Source organism: Tinamus guttatus, unplaced genomic scaffold (assembly GCF_059628265.1).
Source record: "Tinamus guttatus ecotype Peru unplaced genomic scaffold, ASM5962826v1 Tinamus_guttatus_pri_ptg000033l, whole genome shotgun sequence".
NCBI classification, from domain to species: domain Eukaryota; kingdom Metazoa; phylum Chordata; class Aves; order Tinamiformes; family Tinamidae; genus Tinamus; species Tinamus guttatus.
Window position 1 is genome coordinate 6,920,356 of NW_028288567.1, and position 18,515 is coordinate 6,938,870.

General features: G+C 38.6%; 1 protein-coding gene across 1 annotated transcript in view; it reads right to left on the reverse strand.

Annotated features, from left to right (window-relative positions):
* The window catches only part of CDC42BPA (CDC42 binding protein kinase alpha), a 155,345-nt gene that overhangs the window by 34,869 nt on the left and 101,961 nt on the right, over positions 1-18,515 (reverse strand). The window contains exons 15-19 of the mRNA XM_088532756.1: positions 14,053-14,300; positions 9,224-9,329; positions 7,378-7,502; positions 756-861; positions 21-169 (exon numbers count right to left, since the gene is read on the reverse strand). Coding sequence (XP_088388882.1) covers positions 21-169; positions 756-861; positions 7,378-7,502; positions 9,224-9,329; positions 14,053-14,300 — 734 coding nt within the window. The remainder of the gene's footprint in view (positions 1-20; positions 170-755; positions 862-7,377; positions 7,503-9,223; positions 9,330-14,052; positions 14,301-18,515) is intronic.

Consider the following 18,515-nt stretch of genomic DNA (forward strand, 5'->3'; position numbering starts at 1 on the left):
TTAGAACAATTCAGTCTTACCACTCTGTAGAGATACAGGAAGCTTTGACTTTATTCAGCTCATCTTGAATAGCCTGCTTGGCTCGGATTTCAGCATCAAGAGCTGACTGCAGTTCCAACCTTGCAGACATGTCTAGTTTTGCAAAGCGACGCATCTTCCAAGGCATGTCCTAAGGAAGGATAAAAAGAGGAAGAAGAAATAGCAAAGGGAAAGATGGCAGTAAATGAAGAGTATAATCACCTTCAACTGCAATGTCTATTATGTTCTTAATATAAGACCTTATCAATTCCAAAACACACCAAAAAATCCCAGTGAACATTATTATTACTGCTGTAATTTTTTAACTCAAGTAACAAAAGGCAAGATGATTATTTTATGCTATCACAGAAGAATCTATATTCTAGTTTTGATGTTCATTCATTCAAATGATAGTTATGCAGGTCCCTGCAAAAATGTTCATATTTTGTCAAAGTAAAAGACTTCCAGGTTTTCATGATGCACAGTATAGCTACCTTTTCAACAAATTCATAGAACATTTTAAATCAGCTACCTAAACAAAAAACACACTGTTGTTTAGTTAATTGGTAATAAATTTGGCATTTAGGGAAAGGGAACAAATTTAACTTTTGAGTAACACAGACTCTACAGACAGGTTATTACTGGAGCTGAAACTACCAAATTATTTAATTAAATTTATTAAACTACCAAATTTTTTCAAGCCATAAAAAATCTGGTAGATGGAGTTGGAGGCTTACTGTTGCTCTTGCACCCAAACTGGAATTCCTCAGGGCCTCTAGTTCTTCTGTCATTTTGGAAGCCAAGGCTTGAAGATAACCTCGAGCATCTTTTTCGTCACTTACCCTAAACAATACAGTAGAAAGAAAGCAAGCATTGTAACTAAACAACTTAAAATAAAATCAGAACCCTCTTTAACAAAATAGTAACCAGAAAGAGAAGGAAAAAAAAAACAGCAACAGCAACAGAAAAGCAGATTACAAACCTCAAATCAAAAAAAGCTACAGAGATCAGGAAAAAAAAAGAAAGAAAGAAAGAGAAAACCACACAAAACCAAACCTCTGTTGCTTTGAAGAAGCACTCCATTAAACAATACGGATGACTAAGACCAGGAATACAGACACAGAAACTACGTATCTAGGTAAGTAATAATATCCGAGTAAGTATTATCCCAGCATACACATCAGCTACCTGAAATTCAGAGTGTGGCAGAGAAATTGTACTTTCAAGGAAGAAATTAAAACAAATAGTATATCCAATAACAATGGGGATAGCCAAAAAGCATTGGAACTAGTGGCTCTCTTTGAGAGTTTGCTTGCTACTGTATCAGTTGGCCATGAGAATTAGTCATTAAACAGTGACTACTACAGATACTACTGTTTCAACAAATAGTGCTTAACTGGGGAGAATGTAATTCTAATGTTATTAAACGGTATAAGCCAGGTGAGGCGCTCTCATCCCCTAAACTTTCTTTCTACCAACACATGCTTTCAGAATGTAAACAGATCAAAGAAAAAGGCAAGTCTGTTTTTTGGATTCTTTGATCATCAGTAGATTCTTCACTTTGTCTTAGGCATTAACACAGGGGCAGGAAAAAAAAAAAAAAAAGGCTGCTAGAACCTCAAGGAAACCTCAAGCGAGTTCTCCCGAGTGATGATTTTGTCTCATAGTGATCTCTGCAGAAAGGGATTTTCCCCCAGTGCACATGAAGCAATTTAAGTTTCTCTGAGTGATGCTATGGGGTTCATACAGACGGTGAATACAGAAAAGGAATAATTTGCAAGTTTACTGTTCATTAATAAAAACAATTTAATGTTTCAACAAAAATTTACATGTAGTCACCAGGAAGCAGCAAAGACAGAAGCACAAGCTCTGAAGTGCCATGGGCACAGGAGGAACCAAACTCTTCCGATACTGCGCTTGGGCAAGACCATGCTGCAAGAGCCACGGGTTGAACACTGGCAACTTGCAGTGACTTCTGCATAGGGAGTTTTTAGACTTGCACAAAGTTTAAGACTTATAGAAGGAAAACTGCTTTCATGTACAGGAGGCTAAGGCAAACACAGAACCCTGACCCGAACTTAAACAAACAAACAAAAAAACAGTTCTTTAATAATTTGGACATTACCTTCTTTACCTCCTGTTTACAAGGGGTGGGGAGAAACCTAGAAGAGAACCATGCGCTGCTTCTATTAAAGACTATGAGAATTTTGATATGAATAAGCCTATATTTTTGCCTGAGGTAAAAGGGGAAAAAATGAAAGCCCAATAAAAGTACCATATAAGCTTTTTTTTTTCCCCCATAGCATTCTGGGTCAAACACATTTTAACGAGCACATAAAGAAGATTTTATCCTATGTTCAAATGCAAACCATTGGAAGTATGACTGCTATGAAAATTAGAAGAGGAGAAAGAGACGTGAGAAGTAGCACAAATGCAGTGGGAAGAGTATAATGAAAGGCATAATTAAAAGAAAATAGAGTATAAATAGGAATAAAAAGAGTGTGAGGCTTTGAATGTGAGAGTGTGAGTTTTTTCCAAGTACAAAACCAGAAAAGATCTTAGAAATCAGTGTTCTTCTGATTACGATTTTTAATGACATACAATCTTTGCAGAAGAAAGGAACAATGTCAAATTAAAACTAAGCCAGAACCTCTTGAAATGCTTTTCTATTTAAAGCTGAAAAATCACTAAGTGTCCAATTTCATGGCATATATACCTTTCCTTGTGGAAGCTGAGGAATCATTTCAGGTGTTTGGTTTATAAGGCACAGAACTTTCAAGCTCTAACTATTGAAAAGCTGCAAATGCAAAACCTCACAGAAATCTTTCACAGAACATTATAGAAAATAAAAAGTAGGCAATTATAAACACTCTAACTTCAGTTTAGGTTTGCCATCCACTAGATGGCAACCTTCTCTTGTGAATCATACCGCGCGGATTAAACAGCATGAACCCAGCAGTTCCTGGAGCTTTTTGTTTTGTTATGGTTTATTGGGTGTTTTTTGTTTGTTTGGGTTTATTTTAAAAGATAAAATAAGAATGATAAAGCCACTTTTATGAATGTTTTCTTCCTTGCTTCCCTTCGCAGAGTCCTAATAAACATACCAAGAGCCCTAAGAAATAATAGTCCTTTAGACACTTACTTCTTTCCTCAAAAAAGGATTTGGTTAATCCTTCCATTTTCATGTTTAACTGAAGCATTTCAGAAGGTTGGTTCATCAGAGCAGCTGCAAATTTCTGCATGATTAAATGTTACCTCTTAGAGCTGTCAAGAAATTTTTAATCCCTCCATTTATTAACCCGCTCCCCAAACAAAACGGCATGGAAAAGTGACCAGCATCCTGATAAACTTCAAATAATTATTAACAAAATATCTGGCATTTTCTTTGTCAGGCTGCTACAAAAATCAGATTTCCTGAGTCTTAAATCTGGGAAATTTCTACACTACAAAATGGACACAGAGAACTACAGATCTTATGCTAGCGAAGAAGGGTCCTGAAGCCCTTGTACCCTATACAAAGCTACATCTCACTTGATTTAAAAAACCTCAGAGAAGCCTGAGGTCCATGATTCCCATTCTGATGTAGTTTCTCAAAGCTTTCACATTTCTGTCTTCATGTAACTATTCTCAAAACCATTATCCTCTATAGTCTTTCCCACAGTTTCTGTTTGCTTTCTTCTGAGAGCAATCAGGTTTCAAATTTTTCATACTTTCAGACTTTTAAAGATTCGATTTAGCACAGATTTTTTTTTCTAGAAAATCAATAATTAAAATAAAAATCAACTATGTTGTGCCACGTGCTCTAGGTGACCCTGCATGTTCAGGGGGGTTGGACTAGATGATCTCTAGAGGTCCCTTCCAACCTTAAGCATTCTACGATGATTCTACTACAGTTGGCTGGAAAGACACTAGACTGTAAGGAGAGAATTAGCTGAAACTTCTGAGTACTGACAGTTGAACAGAAACATGATGCCCACTCTATGGACATTACCTCCATTACAGACCCTCCCCCCCATTACAGATACCCCCATTACAGATAAATGAAGGGGGGAAATCCCCTCATCCATCTGTATGAATCCAACAAAACAGAACTCTTCATTCAATCTAAGTGTCTAAGCTTCCTTTATAGGCACTGGAAACAGAGATTCCTATAGGACTAGTCATCTGATTTATCTTAGCTGACTACTGTAGGAACCATTCTAACGTTAGGTTAAATGAATCCCACTCAGAGAGGCTAACAAGTTAAGTTTCTTGCCAAATAATCTGGGAATCACTACCAAAGGTTTCCATTGACCTCCTTTCTGCAGTAGATCTGAAATACAGTACCATGGCTGAAAGACTCATTTTTTTAGCAATTGCATTAACCTAGTATGCAATGAATCTTTTCCCTATCTGCCATATGAAAATTTACAGCTGGCTATATAAGCCTCAATATTTCTTATTCTTGTCAACGATTGATGAGTAGTTTGGATAATATAAGCTTGTCAATCTAATAGCTCCATTAAGACTGAACGATCTGTGAGAATCTACTGCTACCACATTCAAATTCAGAATGAATTTTTGATTCAAGTACATATTAAAAAGTTGCCTATATTTATGGTCGCTTGGGATGATAATATCAAAAATAAAAAAGCTTTTGGATGCTTGCCATAAACAAGATGCAAAAGAGCACAATAGAAAAGCAGGGAGAGGCTAATGGGATCGTGATAATCCATGAAAATCACTTGCATTTTATAAAATCTAAAAGAAAGAGTAGTTTAAAAAGGCTCAGGGAATACCTTCTGTGAAAGACGCAATGACCTAAACCTGAAATGTGGACTCGAGCGATGGGGAAGGTTTCCTAAGAGAGGGATCTAAAAGACTATGACAAAATGCTCAAAGGAAATAATGAACTCCTTAGACTTCTCCTGCTTAAAATAGGACTAGAATAAACACCTGAACTTGCACAGGTTGCTGAGGAAAACCAGGCAATTAATTTTATCTACAATTTTCTATGCTTCCAGACTCAGAGTTCCAAAAAAAGATGGCAGACTAAAATCATTTTTAAGAAGTAGTAAGTATGCTCCCAAAATATAACACTCTTAAAATAATACTTTAATGGAAAACCTCTTTAAGATTTGGAGAGTAAAAGCTCTACCCTAATGTGTCAGAGCATGGACATTAAGGTGTCATAAAGATGATGTGCGGGTTTAAATGGCATATTTTTCTTAAGAAAACAAAGGCTGGTAACTGCTAAATTAAGATTAGTTTAAGGTTTTATATATATATATATATATTCTATTACAATATTTATCACTGTTATGGATGTTTAAAAACCTTAATATAGTGCCCCTTGTTCAATAGCAAGAAAACCCAAGTCAAGACCTACTTTCGGTATGCAGGACTGAACAAATGGATAGCAGATGTAATTGCCACAGTATCTGGGCATCAAAAGCAAAATTTAAACTTTGGAAAAAAAAAAATTGAGCCAGAATATGGCTTCTCACCACTGAACAAAATTTAACATGGGCAGATAGAATTATGGAGGAAAATGAGATGTGTACAGCAATTAGAAAAATTCTGTGTGGCTTTTGTCTCCTTAATGGTTTGCTGGGAACATTTCTTAATGTAATTCTTGAGTTTTTAGTCCTATTTTATAACAAGACCAACAAAAGTGTTATCTTTAGTTATGAAAGTTACAGACTTCACTTCCCAACTCTTTTTCATTAAGCGTCTTTAGGGATAACAAAAACTCCAATCCCAAGCCTTCTTCTCCATCCCCCAGACATTCTGATGTCTTGTGTCTGATTATACACAAGATACTTTATCATATATGTGAACCACATCAGTATTACATTCTTAAAATACTAAACCCTCATAAAAATTGGAGAAGGGGCTGTCTTAAAGCTGTTGGTATATTTTTACATAGTGCCAAGTAAAGCAATCCACAACTAAGGCTGTCTTGGCTTTTTCCAGACCTTCCAGTTTCATGAGTGCTTTCACATGTAAATCTGAAAAATGGAGTTTAGTTACCTTGGTGCATTTAGACAGACAAGCATTTCCTTAAAGCAATCAAAAAATCTCTGGCAATCATAAGGAATGTGAAATGACAGACTTATCTTTCTCGTTATCTGGATTTTATTCCTCTGAGTATTTAAAAATTTCTGATGAATTACAAATTATCTCTTTTTTTGAACAACTTCAGCGTATTTTTTTTTTTTAATTTCAGCGATACAGGCAGTCCACTACACTTACAGTTGTATGAGGGGAAAAAATTTAAAAGAAACATACACAAATCATGCCTTTTAAATTTCTACTCTGACCTCTACTACGAATACTTCTACTACAAATAAAATGTACTGAGACACTATGGACTTGCTAACACATTTTGGAGCTATATAATTTTATGTAACAAACACTGTTTAAAACACTTCCAGAAACCCAGAGCTCAGCCTTTCTTTCTTGATATGCATCAAAGTTTTTATGCAAAAGCTAAAGATTTCTCCATATTTGGACAACAAGATTATACTGACATTAGAACAATGCCCAACTAGAATTCTTTAAAAAGCATGTTTCCTATTTTTAATCTAGCTTGTTGCATCCAAGTATTTAGCTTGGGAGAGACAGGAAAACGGGAGGAAAAAAAACAGTAGGAAACCAAAAAAAATAGATTAATTTATGATTATGAAATCTTCCCAGAAGTGAAAGATCTGTACGAAAATCTCTGAATACAGACTGTTTCCACAGAAGTTAAACGTGACACTGAGCCATAAAGGAGGGGAGACAAGCAGGAGTGGAGAGGAAAAATAGCAACCACCCTGAAAAAATAATCTTCTCTTAATATTTTCAGCTTGTTATTCTCTTCTCAATGTATTTATTCAAACTGGAGAGAAACCCTTACAAACATCTTCTCGCTATTTAACAGAAGTGTTATTGCCAACATCACTTGACTGGAATTTTGTCAGCTTCCAATGCTCTCCTTGTGGGAATCACATGAAGCCTGCCCTAGCTGGGTGTCGTTCAGCCGAAGGGAGCAGCGAGCCCCATGCAGAGCCCGTGCTGCTCTTCCCAGGCCACGGCGGGAGCGCGAGGGCAGTGCCTGATTCTGGCTCCTGCCGCCCTCTGCCAAAGCCACAGCCGCACCCAAGCCCAGGGCCTTTGCCCTTCAAACAGTTGCATTTGAAAAAACACTTTTACTCTTAAAGAGGAACGTGGGTTTCTACCTTCAGGCATTCCTAAAATCCCAGGTAAGAAGACAGCCGGACCCTGGATGGGTGTGAGCACTCGCGAGCGCCACACGCAAGCTTCATTCAGGGCAGCCCTACCACACACTGGCCTTGGCCGAGGGCTTCTGCAACGAGGCTAGAGCTGGGCACTCACCACTGGATGATCTCAGTGATCTGGGCCTCCCAGTGGGCCACGGACTCCTTTTTATCCGCCAGGTCTCTCATCTCTTCTTCCAGCTGCCGGTTGTTCATACTCAGCCTCTCGAACATGGTGGTGAGCTGAATGAGAAGTCAAAGAACCTGTTAGAGATCTTCTCTGCGGGGCCGGCACCATAGTTGCTTGGAGCCACACACCCCCTTGATGCACTAACATTGGGACACCCTTTTGGGTAAATGCCATGGAACAACAAAAGCCAGAATTTCTTCTTCTCAGGCACGGCCTTAGATGTACTGCAAGGCCTTACCTTCTTACTCAAGTAACTGAGCTTCCTGAGAACTGGTCCCTAAATATCTCTGCTATTCTCACAAGGTTTCTGTGTTGCACAGTATAGAGGTGGAATGCTCTATATTCAAGAAAAAACACTAGAAATGCGAAGCAGAAGTACTGAAATTTTTATAGCTCAGACAAAAGAATCCTATCTCTCCCTCGCTTGATCAGTATGGCGAAGGTGAGGCTCAGCAGATAGGGCCCTGAGTTGGTACCGAAATGCTGCAGGCATCTTATACCCCATTTTTCATTTTCCTCACTTGCAGACAGGGAAATGGAAATTAAATGCACATCTGTAAGTACAATATAGCAGAGCTAGCAATTAACCTCCCTCGCAGTCACCAAGCTGTCACTCATACAAGCCCCTTCTGCAAGACAAGAGCAGAAGCCAACCTGAGTCGGTTTTGGGAACGAAACCTCCATTATGCTCAATAATTATTCACCAAGTCATAATGGGAAGCAGAGATCAGACCAACCTTCCAGGAAGGCCCGCTAAAGGGAATGGAGCACGTGTGAAACGCTTCTTTTAGTACTGAAATAAATTAACAAATCAAAATGATGCAACAATACCCATTTTTAATCTGGTCTGCCCTTTTTACTCCTCATATAACTACTCCACTATATATTTATCATTTAAATGGATTTATCATGTAAATAGGCCTATTTAGTGAATGTCGTTTGACAAGACAAATACAAAGCTAGGCAAATTGAAAAGAAAAGAGAATTAAAAAAAAAGAACAAGTCAAAGCAGAAAAGCTATCAAAGTGACTGGGCTCTTACTGTTCTTGAACCATGCTTATACAAATGCTTATACTGGTATGAAAATATACTTTAATTTGAACATTGACATGCAAACAGACTTACCTTAAAGAATACTACACTTTCATCATATTTTTAAAACAGGTTAATGCATTTAAAAAAGGACAGACAAGTACAGCAAGACATAGCCAATCCATAGTGAACTTGAATGACCAGTCAAAATAAACAACAAAAATACAACCCAAAAGCATGAAACATACTTATTCCTTGTTCAACACAATCCGCAATTTAACCTTCTTATCATTTGGATTTTTTAGTATCTCAAAGCAACACTTAGTCTCTTCAGGTATGAGGGGCCCTGTTTTTTCACAGTAATTGACATGCAAATCCATTCTCTGCAATCACATCAGTAACGATGTATTTTTATATTCTGGTCCTACAATCAAGCCCTCTTTTTTTTCTGGTTTAACATACTGTCAAGAGGTCCTCTTATAAACTCTGCAAGACCATATAACTGTATTCTCACACATACAAACACACAGACATGCACATATATAAATATGTGCACACATTCTCAAATCCAGATGCATGTACATGGGTTCAAAGAATTAATGCAATTCTTTACTTAAATCTAACACTAATCACAACTCCCTGCATATTATTAATCCTGCTACCAATTAGGATTTATGACAGACCACAACATAGCTCAGCACAGTGTTCTTGTATACTCAAGACTCAGCTAATAAATACTCACCTTATCAAGTTCATTTGAAAGCTTTTTGTTTTCTTCCGTGAGCAGGATCTTTTCTCGTTCATATTTCTGTTTAAATTCTGTTTCAAATTCCTCCCTTTCACTTTGGCTAAGAAACAAAAGGGGAGCACAATTAAAAGGTTTCCTATTCTGAAAAAAACCCACCATAATACCTACTCAAATATGTGAAGATCAATGCATACAGTGTTTGAAAGAAAAGTAACATATTGCTAAATAAAAAGTAATATACTGCTAACCTCTCAGCCTACTAAAATAAGCAAATAAAATAAGTAAAGAATGCATTTTAGTATGATAAGAGAGTCTGTTAATTCTAGCATTAGACAGTTATCTTTCCTTCACTAAATTATCTTTCCTTCACTACTGAAAGAATAAAGCTCCACTGAGCTAATGTTTATTCTTTACATTAAGAAGCTCTACATCTGAAGGGCAGATACAGCATGGCATGGCAAGATGTTCAGAGAAAATTGTCTGAAAGTTCATTAAAATGTTACTTTAACATTAATACCTTTCTGCAGTTCCAGGTTTCATGCAGAATGACCTGCAAACATGACCCCATGTGAAACCAGAACATACAGAAGTTGAATTAAATCACTGGGGACTGTCACTGATGAGAAAAGCTTAAATGTGCAGTTACTTGAGTGCAGTTCAACTCAGCCAGAGGAGAAATCTGAACAGTTTCTCCAGTTACCGTTTGGCTAAGTTGTAGATGGATAACCTATACACTCACCAGATTTGAATGTATGGATCTCTCCATCTGAAAAGGAGTTTCAGACTAGCTGTTTCCACCCACCCTTCCCTCCTTTGATCAGTTTCATTCAACACAAGAACCTTGTCTGATTCTGCTTAACACAGATTTTACTCTTGTCCAATGAACACGGGAATCCAAAAATAAAACAAACTACAGGTGCTCTGTTTGCCAAAACAATCGTCATTTTGTTACAGATGTGCACTCCAATGTTGCAGACTGGTATCTCCCTCCTCAAATCCACTTTCTAGAGTTGCCGTCTCTTCAGTTTCAGGAAGATGATTTTGTGGCATCCTGCATCCACTGTGACAGGTATCTGGTACCCAGCTCCTTTGGAGCTCAACAAACCCAGACTATAAATACCACAGGTACCAAAATATGAATGCAGTAAACAGCACAGTAACTAAATAGTTTGCAAAGTGCCCATAAAAAGGTGAACTCAGTGAAAAATAAAATGCAGGGGAACTTTCTCTGAGCATTGCAATTGCTTTGGCAGAGATTCATGTTTTGCAACAGAGAAATTACATGTGCCCTGAAATGCAGAACTGTCAGATTGCGGGAGCACCCTTAAAAGCTGCGAAGTGTCAGGGGCTGCACTGAACTCGGCTAAGAGTGATCCTGGTTTGAACTTCCCATTCCTGATTTGAAATTCATTTAGAGCTTTGACCGCTCTTTGAAATCTAGTACGGCATGTTAGACTCATGGAGCAATGGTGTGTTGCCAGGCTTCCTTTGAAACATAATGCTGCATGCTGCCAAGTAACATACTATAGTCACTGTTCAAGGTCCAAGCTTGAAACCCACCACGAGCCCTTCCCTGCACCACTGGATTCCTTGCATGTGATGAACCAGCTAGGGAAAAGGCAAAAAGAGATTAAAGCTCTGGCTGCCAGGGGAATTAATAACAGGTCTTGCTTCTGTTTGCAAGGCATAGAGCAAAATTAACTTCTCAGAGAGAAGAGCAAAGTAATTTTAAACCATTTGGTTAACTTCTTTTGTTTAGCTTTTATGTATCTATGGTTTAGTTTAGTGGGTTTTGTTGTTCTATATTTGTCTAAAACTTCTTTCAAGGCTCAAAGGCTCGATGCAGCCTTGAAAGCACCAGCAACATATTAAGAACATATTTTTATGTTCTTAAGTGACACTAATTCCAGTTAGGTTACTATAATATCATACATAAACAAAGGAGTCGCCTTTCCAACAGGACAAGGTGGACGCAACCCATCACACGGGTTAGTATCGACTCAGCAATGCCCAGCGCTGTGACGGCTCCCATAGGTGAACTATGGTCAGCCTGCAGGAACAAAATAACACACTTGCTTTGAAGCCTGGCATCCTCCTATCTGAGCCCTGAAGCTTTCTCATCTAAAATTCAGCTGTTTATCTGATCTTGAAGTTTAGGGAGTCATACACGATCCAGATTTCTTTTTAACACTAAAGCAATTGTAGCAAACCACACGAAAGCAATGAAAAATACAGCTCTGTGACACCACTTCGCCCCCCAGCACTTTACTGCAGCTGGAGAAGAAGGAAAAATATTTTATCTTACTACTGTGAAACTAAGAAAAGCAGACCTGAAGCAAAACAAACAAACAAAAATCCCACCCTTTTCTTATAAAGCTCTATACTTAATAAATCTATCATTAAATGACAGGCTTAGAAGAACCTTCTACAAACATAATTAATTTCACAGTTTCCTGCACCTTTCCTAAAATATTAAATAAAAAAAAAATCTAAAATGGAGTATCACACTAGGTGGATCACTGGTCTAATAGTGTATTCCTATATTCCCAATTTTAAGAACATGCGAAATATCAGACCTTAGCAAAGGGGCAAAGGGCTATCATTTTATACAGAGTGATAGTTTCTCTTCCTTGATGATTTTGGTTGTTGAGTTTTCCAAAATTAAGTAGAAACCACCACCGTGAATATTTATTTTAAAAAAAAGAGAGAGAGAGAGAAAAAGGCATAAACAGAGAACAGGAGAACAGTTTTTTGACAAAACTCTTATCAACCATTGCTTGAATAATCTACACTGTTCCTACCTTTAGATTATAGCCCTTAATAATGGACAGCTACAGCAGCATGTCAAAGTCATTTTTTAAAACATAGGCACTAAAGATCCTTTTAGATTTAAGGTTGTTTTTGTTTTTTTTTTCTCTCCCCAAATTGTGTCTGATTCAACCCCACCCCACCGCTATTGTTGCACTAATTCCACTGGATTCAGCACAAAGCCTCCAGGTGCTTCCTCTTCAACCCTTACACTGAGCAACTTTATTGGCAGATTCACAAAAAGCTTTGTATGTCTGATTACAAAAGCTAAAAACAATGCACGAAAGGAGAAAAGACAACAATAAAATCAATGGTATTTATGGAAAACAACCAAATACTACACATCGAGCAATAACAATTCTTCCATTCCTAATATTTAAGCTTCCCTTCTAATCTCTGAACTTCTAGAGATGTCAATCTGTAATAAATCATAAATACTCATACCTTGAATGGTGGACTTTGCATTTGTGTGGAGTCCTAATGCTTGCTATGAAATCCTGCATCACTATTTAACAAGACCCAGTTGAAGGGTCACTCTCTATGCTTGGACATCCAACACCGCGTGTAGCTAAAGACCCGCCCATTAAGGCCCAAATGTTGGATTCTGGTTGGATTCATGCTTCAAAATTTTCTTTTATGCCAACATACTTGAAAAACATATGGAACTATATGCATAAATCACCATTCATTTTAGATGTGAATCCAATTCATCATCTATTCACAGGGAGAAACCTGACTGAAACCAAGTTTATGAAGCTAATTAAGTTTGTTAAACTACATGTTAGTACAGGAGATGGACACATAAGTTTTGCAGTTATACAATTTGGCAATGGTTCTGATAAAACCCAGAAGAGATTCCCCAGATTCCGCTCATCACCATGCAGAGGCATGATCTTTAAGATAAGTTTAGCCTGCATAAGGAAGTACTAAGGATTCTTCGCATAGCGTTCTGCCCTTCGGGACACTACTTCGGAAATGACAAGGGAAGTCCTGTACCATCTTTATATGTTACAGGACAGTGTAGTCCTTTTTGCATTTATAACTTACAGGTCAGGAAAAGCATCAAGTTGTGGTACAACAAAAACATACTGCCAATAAAAAACAGCAACCTACTGTGAAAATGTGTTTAAGGCACAAATAGTTGCATTCTAAGACGACATGGTTCATCCATGAAAAATGTTTTTGTTTTATTTACAACCTATAGACAAGGACTCACTACAGCTTGGCTGAGCTTTGAATAACAGTTTCTTCTTTAGGGATTTTCTAACATCCCTTTTTACTACGTCCAGAAAAAGAAGCATCTATGCTAGTGTGCATACAGCACTTTGAATTTTTTTATGAATGGAAGTGATGAATGCATTCAAGCTGTGACTTTTACTATTTTCAGTACAACATTATCCAATAGGAATATCTGTTTTTATTAATGAATGCCTCAAGGAACATTCTCAAGGCCAGTTATAAACTCTACTATGTAGGAGGAAAAAAAAAAATCAGGTCTCTGAGAAATGACCATGTCCGAAGAGATAAAGCAGTTTACGCCTACTAGTCTGACGACTGTTGTTAACACTGGATAGAACCCAGCATGGATTAGCCTTAGTCCACATTAAGTGACTGTTTCTGTGCTGGCAGAAATGCCAGCAATAGTTGATCTCTAACACATTAGTTTTGCATCCAAAGATGAGAATACCAAACAGAAAAAAATGTCCCAAAAAACCTGTTTAATTCTTCGGCATGAGCTTCAGGGGTCAATTTACCCTGAATTGGAAGTTGTCAGCCAGCGCAAGAATCCTGGTGCAAAACTGACTTTCAGTTCAGGCTTTGTGGTTTTCTTTTTTATTTTGCTACTAAAGGTGACAAAGGCGCCAACTTCAGCTACTTTATATTCAACCACAACATTAAATCAGCCAAAATGCACCTGTCTATGCTATAATTCTGAAGCAATAGTGTGTTTGGAAGCATACGAGAAAACTTTAAAAGGTATTTCAAACTTAAGATAAATACCATAAAACACTCACTTTTCTCTTCTAGTTTTTTCTAGCTTGTCTTTCAAAATCATGATTTCTTTCTTGAGGGCAAGCTGCTGGCTCTCTGCATCACGCAGTTCTTTCTTCAGATTTTTTATTTCATTAGCATGCATTATTTCTCGTTTAGACAGTTCCTCTTCATAGAAAACACTCTTCTTTTCCAGGTCTGCCTTCAATTTAGTGATTTCCTGCTGGTGTTCTATACTGCTTATCCCAGGTGAGCGACCGATCTGCTTTTGCTAGAAAACAAACAGCTCCAAGTTAGCACCCAAGAATTCTGGAACAGAAGCTAATGATGAGTTAATAAAAGCTCATTATTTACATGTCTATGATTAGGAAATATCCCATTACATATTTCAGGTAAACACAAATATTTATCTCATTTTTTGAAAGTGTGTTAGAGCAGAAAACTGAACTGTAGTCTCTATCATTTTGTGATTTAAATGTAATAATAATTTTCAAGCCACTGTAAATTTGATCATCCCTTTGAACATCTCAGACCACTTTCTGACTCCCCTGAAATGCAGAAAATCTGGTTTACAGCAACAGGATCAATGACTTTCAGGAACAGAGAATAAGGACTGCAAAGTACAGATAATTTATGGAAATGCCATATAAAGGAAAGCAGAAACTTAAGTGTAGGCCAAAATCCAGGTACAAAAACACTACATGGCTCGCATCACTCAGGATGGGAGCCTAACCTCTTTTATTTAAACCGACCATTTATATCATAGTGGGTTAATAGAAAAAACAAGCTTTAAACAATAAGAGTAATTACTTCACTTTTTGCAGCTGCATAGCTCTCTTAGTGAGATCCTCTGGTATTTCAATAATCTTAACATATTGTTCCAGGATACAAATATCTGCACCAAATGCTGCACTCACTAAACTAAATGTGCTGCCATAATATGGAGGAGGAGCAAGATCAGGTTCAAAATGAGATGCTGGCATGACATGCACTGAAATCCAAGTATGGAAATACCTTTTAATGTAAACACATGTGTAAATTGGTTTGGACTATTTTCCATGTGTTTCGTGCTTAAAGGAAGTCTAAAGAAATAAAGAAAATTGCTTAATTAAAAAATACTATGTTTTAAGAAAGAACAAGTAACTGAAAAATCTACTTTATGGTGACTGTCTCACAGCTTTACAAGGATCTAAGATATCTAATTATTTAGACCTATACTCTTTATCATGAGGTGTTTCAATCCTCTCAGCCACCCTTGATCTAACCGTGGGCTTGGGCAGCTTTCTTTCGCTGGTGCAGGAACAAACTTGAAGAGCTGAATGTCACTGCAGATTGCTCAAACGCTCTGCATTTCTGCCACACTGACCTCTGTGGGAAACCTTGGCCCTGCTGCTCAGGCTTGCAGGAGATCACAAGCCCCCCTTGTGCAGGAGCTAGACAGTTCCTACTCCCTCACCGCTTTCTCTAACAGTCTTGTCAAAATGAACTTCTGTTTTGACCCCTTATTTAAGGGCAAAGTCATCCGCCTAGGACACAGAACAGTAAATCAGAAAGGAGGGGATGGCTTGGAGAAGGGAGATTAAAGCACTTTCTTTCATACATAGGTAGTCAACCAGCAAACTTGTCTGCTGCTGCCCAACATGCAGACTTGTCTACGTGCAGATGACTTCACAGCATGTAAAAAAATCGAGTTTTGAAACATCATCTGTCAGGTATGTAACATGTTTAGTGGTATCCCACCATTATAGCAGGACATTGTCAACATCAAACAGATGGTAGAGTAGCAGAGAGAGGGGTTTGGTGCTGTACCGTGGCTTGCAGAATGGCAGGAATGCAGCAAACACAGATGTTTGAACAAGCGCGACCTCCGATCGCTGTTTGCAGACACGCCTGCTCCGAGCGGACACGGCATGCAGCTGAGACACGAGGCATCTCCTGGCACTGCGGCGGCTGCGCCGTGCCCTAACTCCACAGGGAATTCCTCCCTTCCCTTTTCCCCTGGGCTCTCTCGCGCCTGCAGCAAATTACGGCAGCTCCTTCATTAGGCAGTTGTGAAGCAGAATAGTCCAGAATGACAGCAATGCTGTAAATATTGCTGTGTGCACTGAAATGTCTGCCATGTGGAATTGCTGCACTGAAGGGCATCAAATTTTGTACTTGAAAAATAATGACTAAATACTGCAATCACAGAGCAGACAGCATGGGAAAACTTAGTATTTAAGTAATCTAATTCTAACTGAACACACCACTGACATTTTGGAAGATTTCTGACTTGGCTTTAACAAGATTAGTCTTTGTAACAAGTAGCATTTTGGTTTGCTTCAAGACCTGTATACTGCACTTCATAGATACTAATATTAATATACCTTGGTAAACATATGAAGTATCTTTCTTAGGAGGGTGACTAATAGCATGAAGCTTTTATGGTATAAATACTTGTCAAGCACAGCATGTTACGAAAGACAGAAGCTTTCTCATTAATGTTTGGATTAGTATATTCTTACTCTCAATTGAATAATTGTTGTTGCTGAGACAGGAAGGATAGAGTTCATAAATTCAGTTTCATATGTTACCTTAATACAGGTACATGTAGCGTTTATTTTAAATTTGCTTGAAATGAGCTTATAAAAGATTTAATTAAAAAATTAACACATCCATATAAATTAGCACAAAATTGCCTACTTCCCCCAAAACAGTATCCAGTATTCTTCCTGTACAGTCCAGAAACAGCCCAGAGGAATATGCTTATTTTGAAATCCTGGCATACAAACATTCAGAAGATACCTAACAACAGAAAGCAGATATAATGTTGGTCATGTTCCTCACATTTCAGAACTAAGGCCATATCTATGCAATCTAAATTCCACCTTCATCCTTGAGCCAGCATTTGTCACTGACTTCATGCCTCTGAAATCCTAAATTCAGCAGTTGAGAAATACAAACTACTGGGATTGAGGCAAAACTTTGGCTGTCTGAATACAATTCCAAAGTTTTGCAATTTAGCTTAGTAAACAGGTAATGAACCTGCTGCTACTGTCACAGCCATAACCTCCTGAAGCAGTAAGACGCAGGAGAACACTCGCCACTGTGCAGAGAAGCACTTTTTCAAAGCTGTGTCCTACTTGTCCACATGCTCTTAAGCATGTACTGGAGGATTTGGTGAACAACAGCTCTGTATTCATCTTATCCACCGCCTTCATGGTTTGGTGAACCTCAGCCACAATTTCCTTCCAGCTTCCTCCTCTCCAACCTGAAAAGCCTCCCCATTTTTAGACATCCCTTGAAAGGCCATTGCTCCATCTTCTTAATCATTTTAGTGGCTCTTCCTTGTGACTTCTCTAATGTTACTGAACTCTTCCCAAAAATAGGAGACAAAACCACACATAGTGCAGAACACGTGGGTGCAGTTAAGTTTTATACAGCAGCAAAATGATTCTTTGCTTTCTTGATAATGTCCACTAGCTTTTTTTTTGCTTTTTCTGCTGCTGCTTCCAACTGATCCAATGATTCCAGAGAACTGCCAGCAACGACTCCAAGAGCTCTTTTCTGGGTTGTAGCTTCCAGTGCCAAGTTCAGTACTGTGTAGGCCTGGTTCAGATTGCTTTCCCACTCAGTGCATAACCCTACATTTTAGCTACACTGCAGCTTCTCTGCCACCTTTTTACCCACTCAGTTCCCTGAGATCCTTCAGGATTCCCTTGCTATCCGTTTGGTGTTTGCCTACCTCAAGGAGCCCAGTACCATCCATGACCACTCTAGGTTATAACAAAGACAAATAAAATGGTCCCTGGCGTTGACCCTGGGAATCCCACTGCTCGCTCTCCTCCATCCTGACAAGCAACTGGTAAGTCATCTCCTTTGCTCTCTGTCCCTTACAAACTTCAAATCCATAAAAAGATTCCTGCAATCCCACAATAATTTAGCTTCTTTAATGATCTTTGGCGTCAAAACCCATTCAAAGACTTTCAACAATCAAAACACATGGCAGCCACTAGATCTCCTCCGTCCACCTGCTATATCCTTACAACTACCAGCAGGTCAGCATGCTCAGAAGCCAGACTGCCTCCCTCCCAGACGGCCCTGTTTGACCCCCCCAGCTCACCGGTCTTCACCTTCGCGCCAGTGGGGCTATTTGTAATGAGAGGGTGAACACCTTGCCCAGCAGGTTCACAACTGAGTTCCCAGCTGAAGGTCATCAGTCCAGGTGACATCACATCTAACTCATCTGTCTGCTCTATTACTTCCTGAATATCTACTCCAGAGGGCTGCAGATCATCTGACCTCCTAATACAAAGAACACACCATGTGCAGCATGTGCAAGGCTATCTCCCCTACATCTTCAGCAGTAAAGTCTGACGCGAAGAAAGAAACCAAAACACCAAGCTTCTCTGTCATGGCACTACCAACCTAGCCCCTGGCTACTCTGCCAACAAGTAGTTCCACCAGCTTCCAAGGGTGGCTTCCAGCTTTTGATTTAAAGGACTTC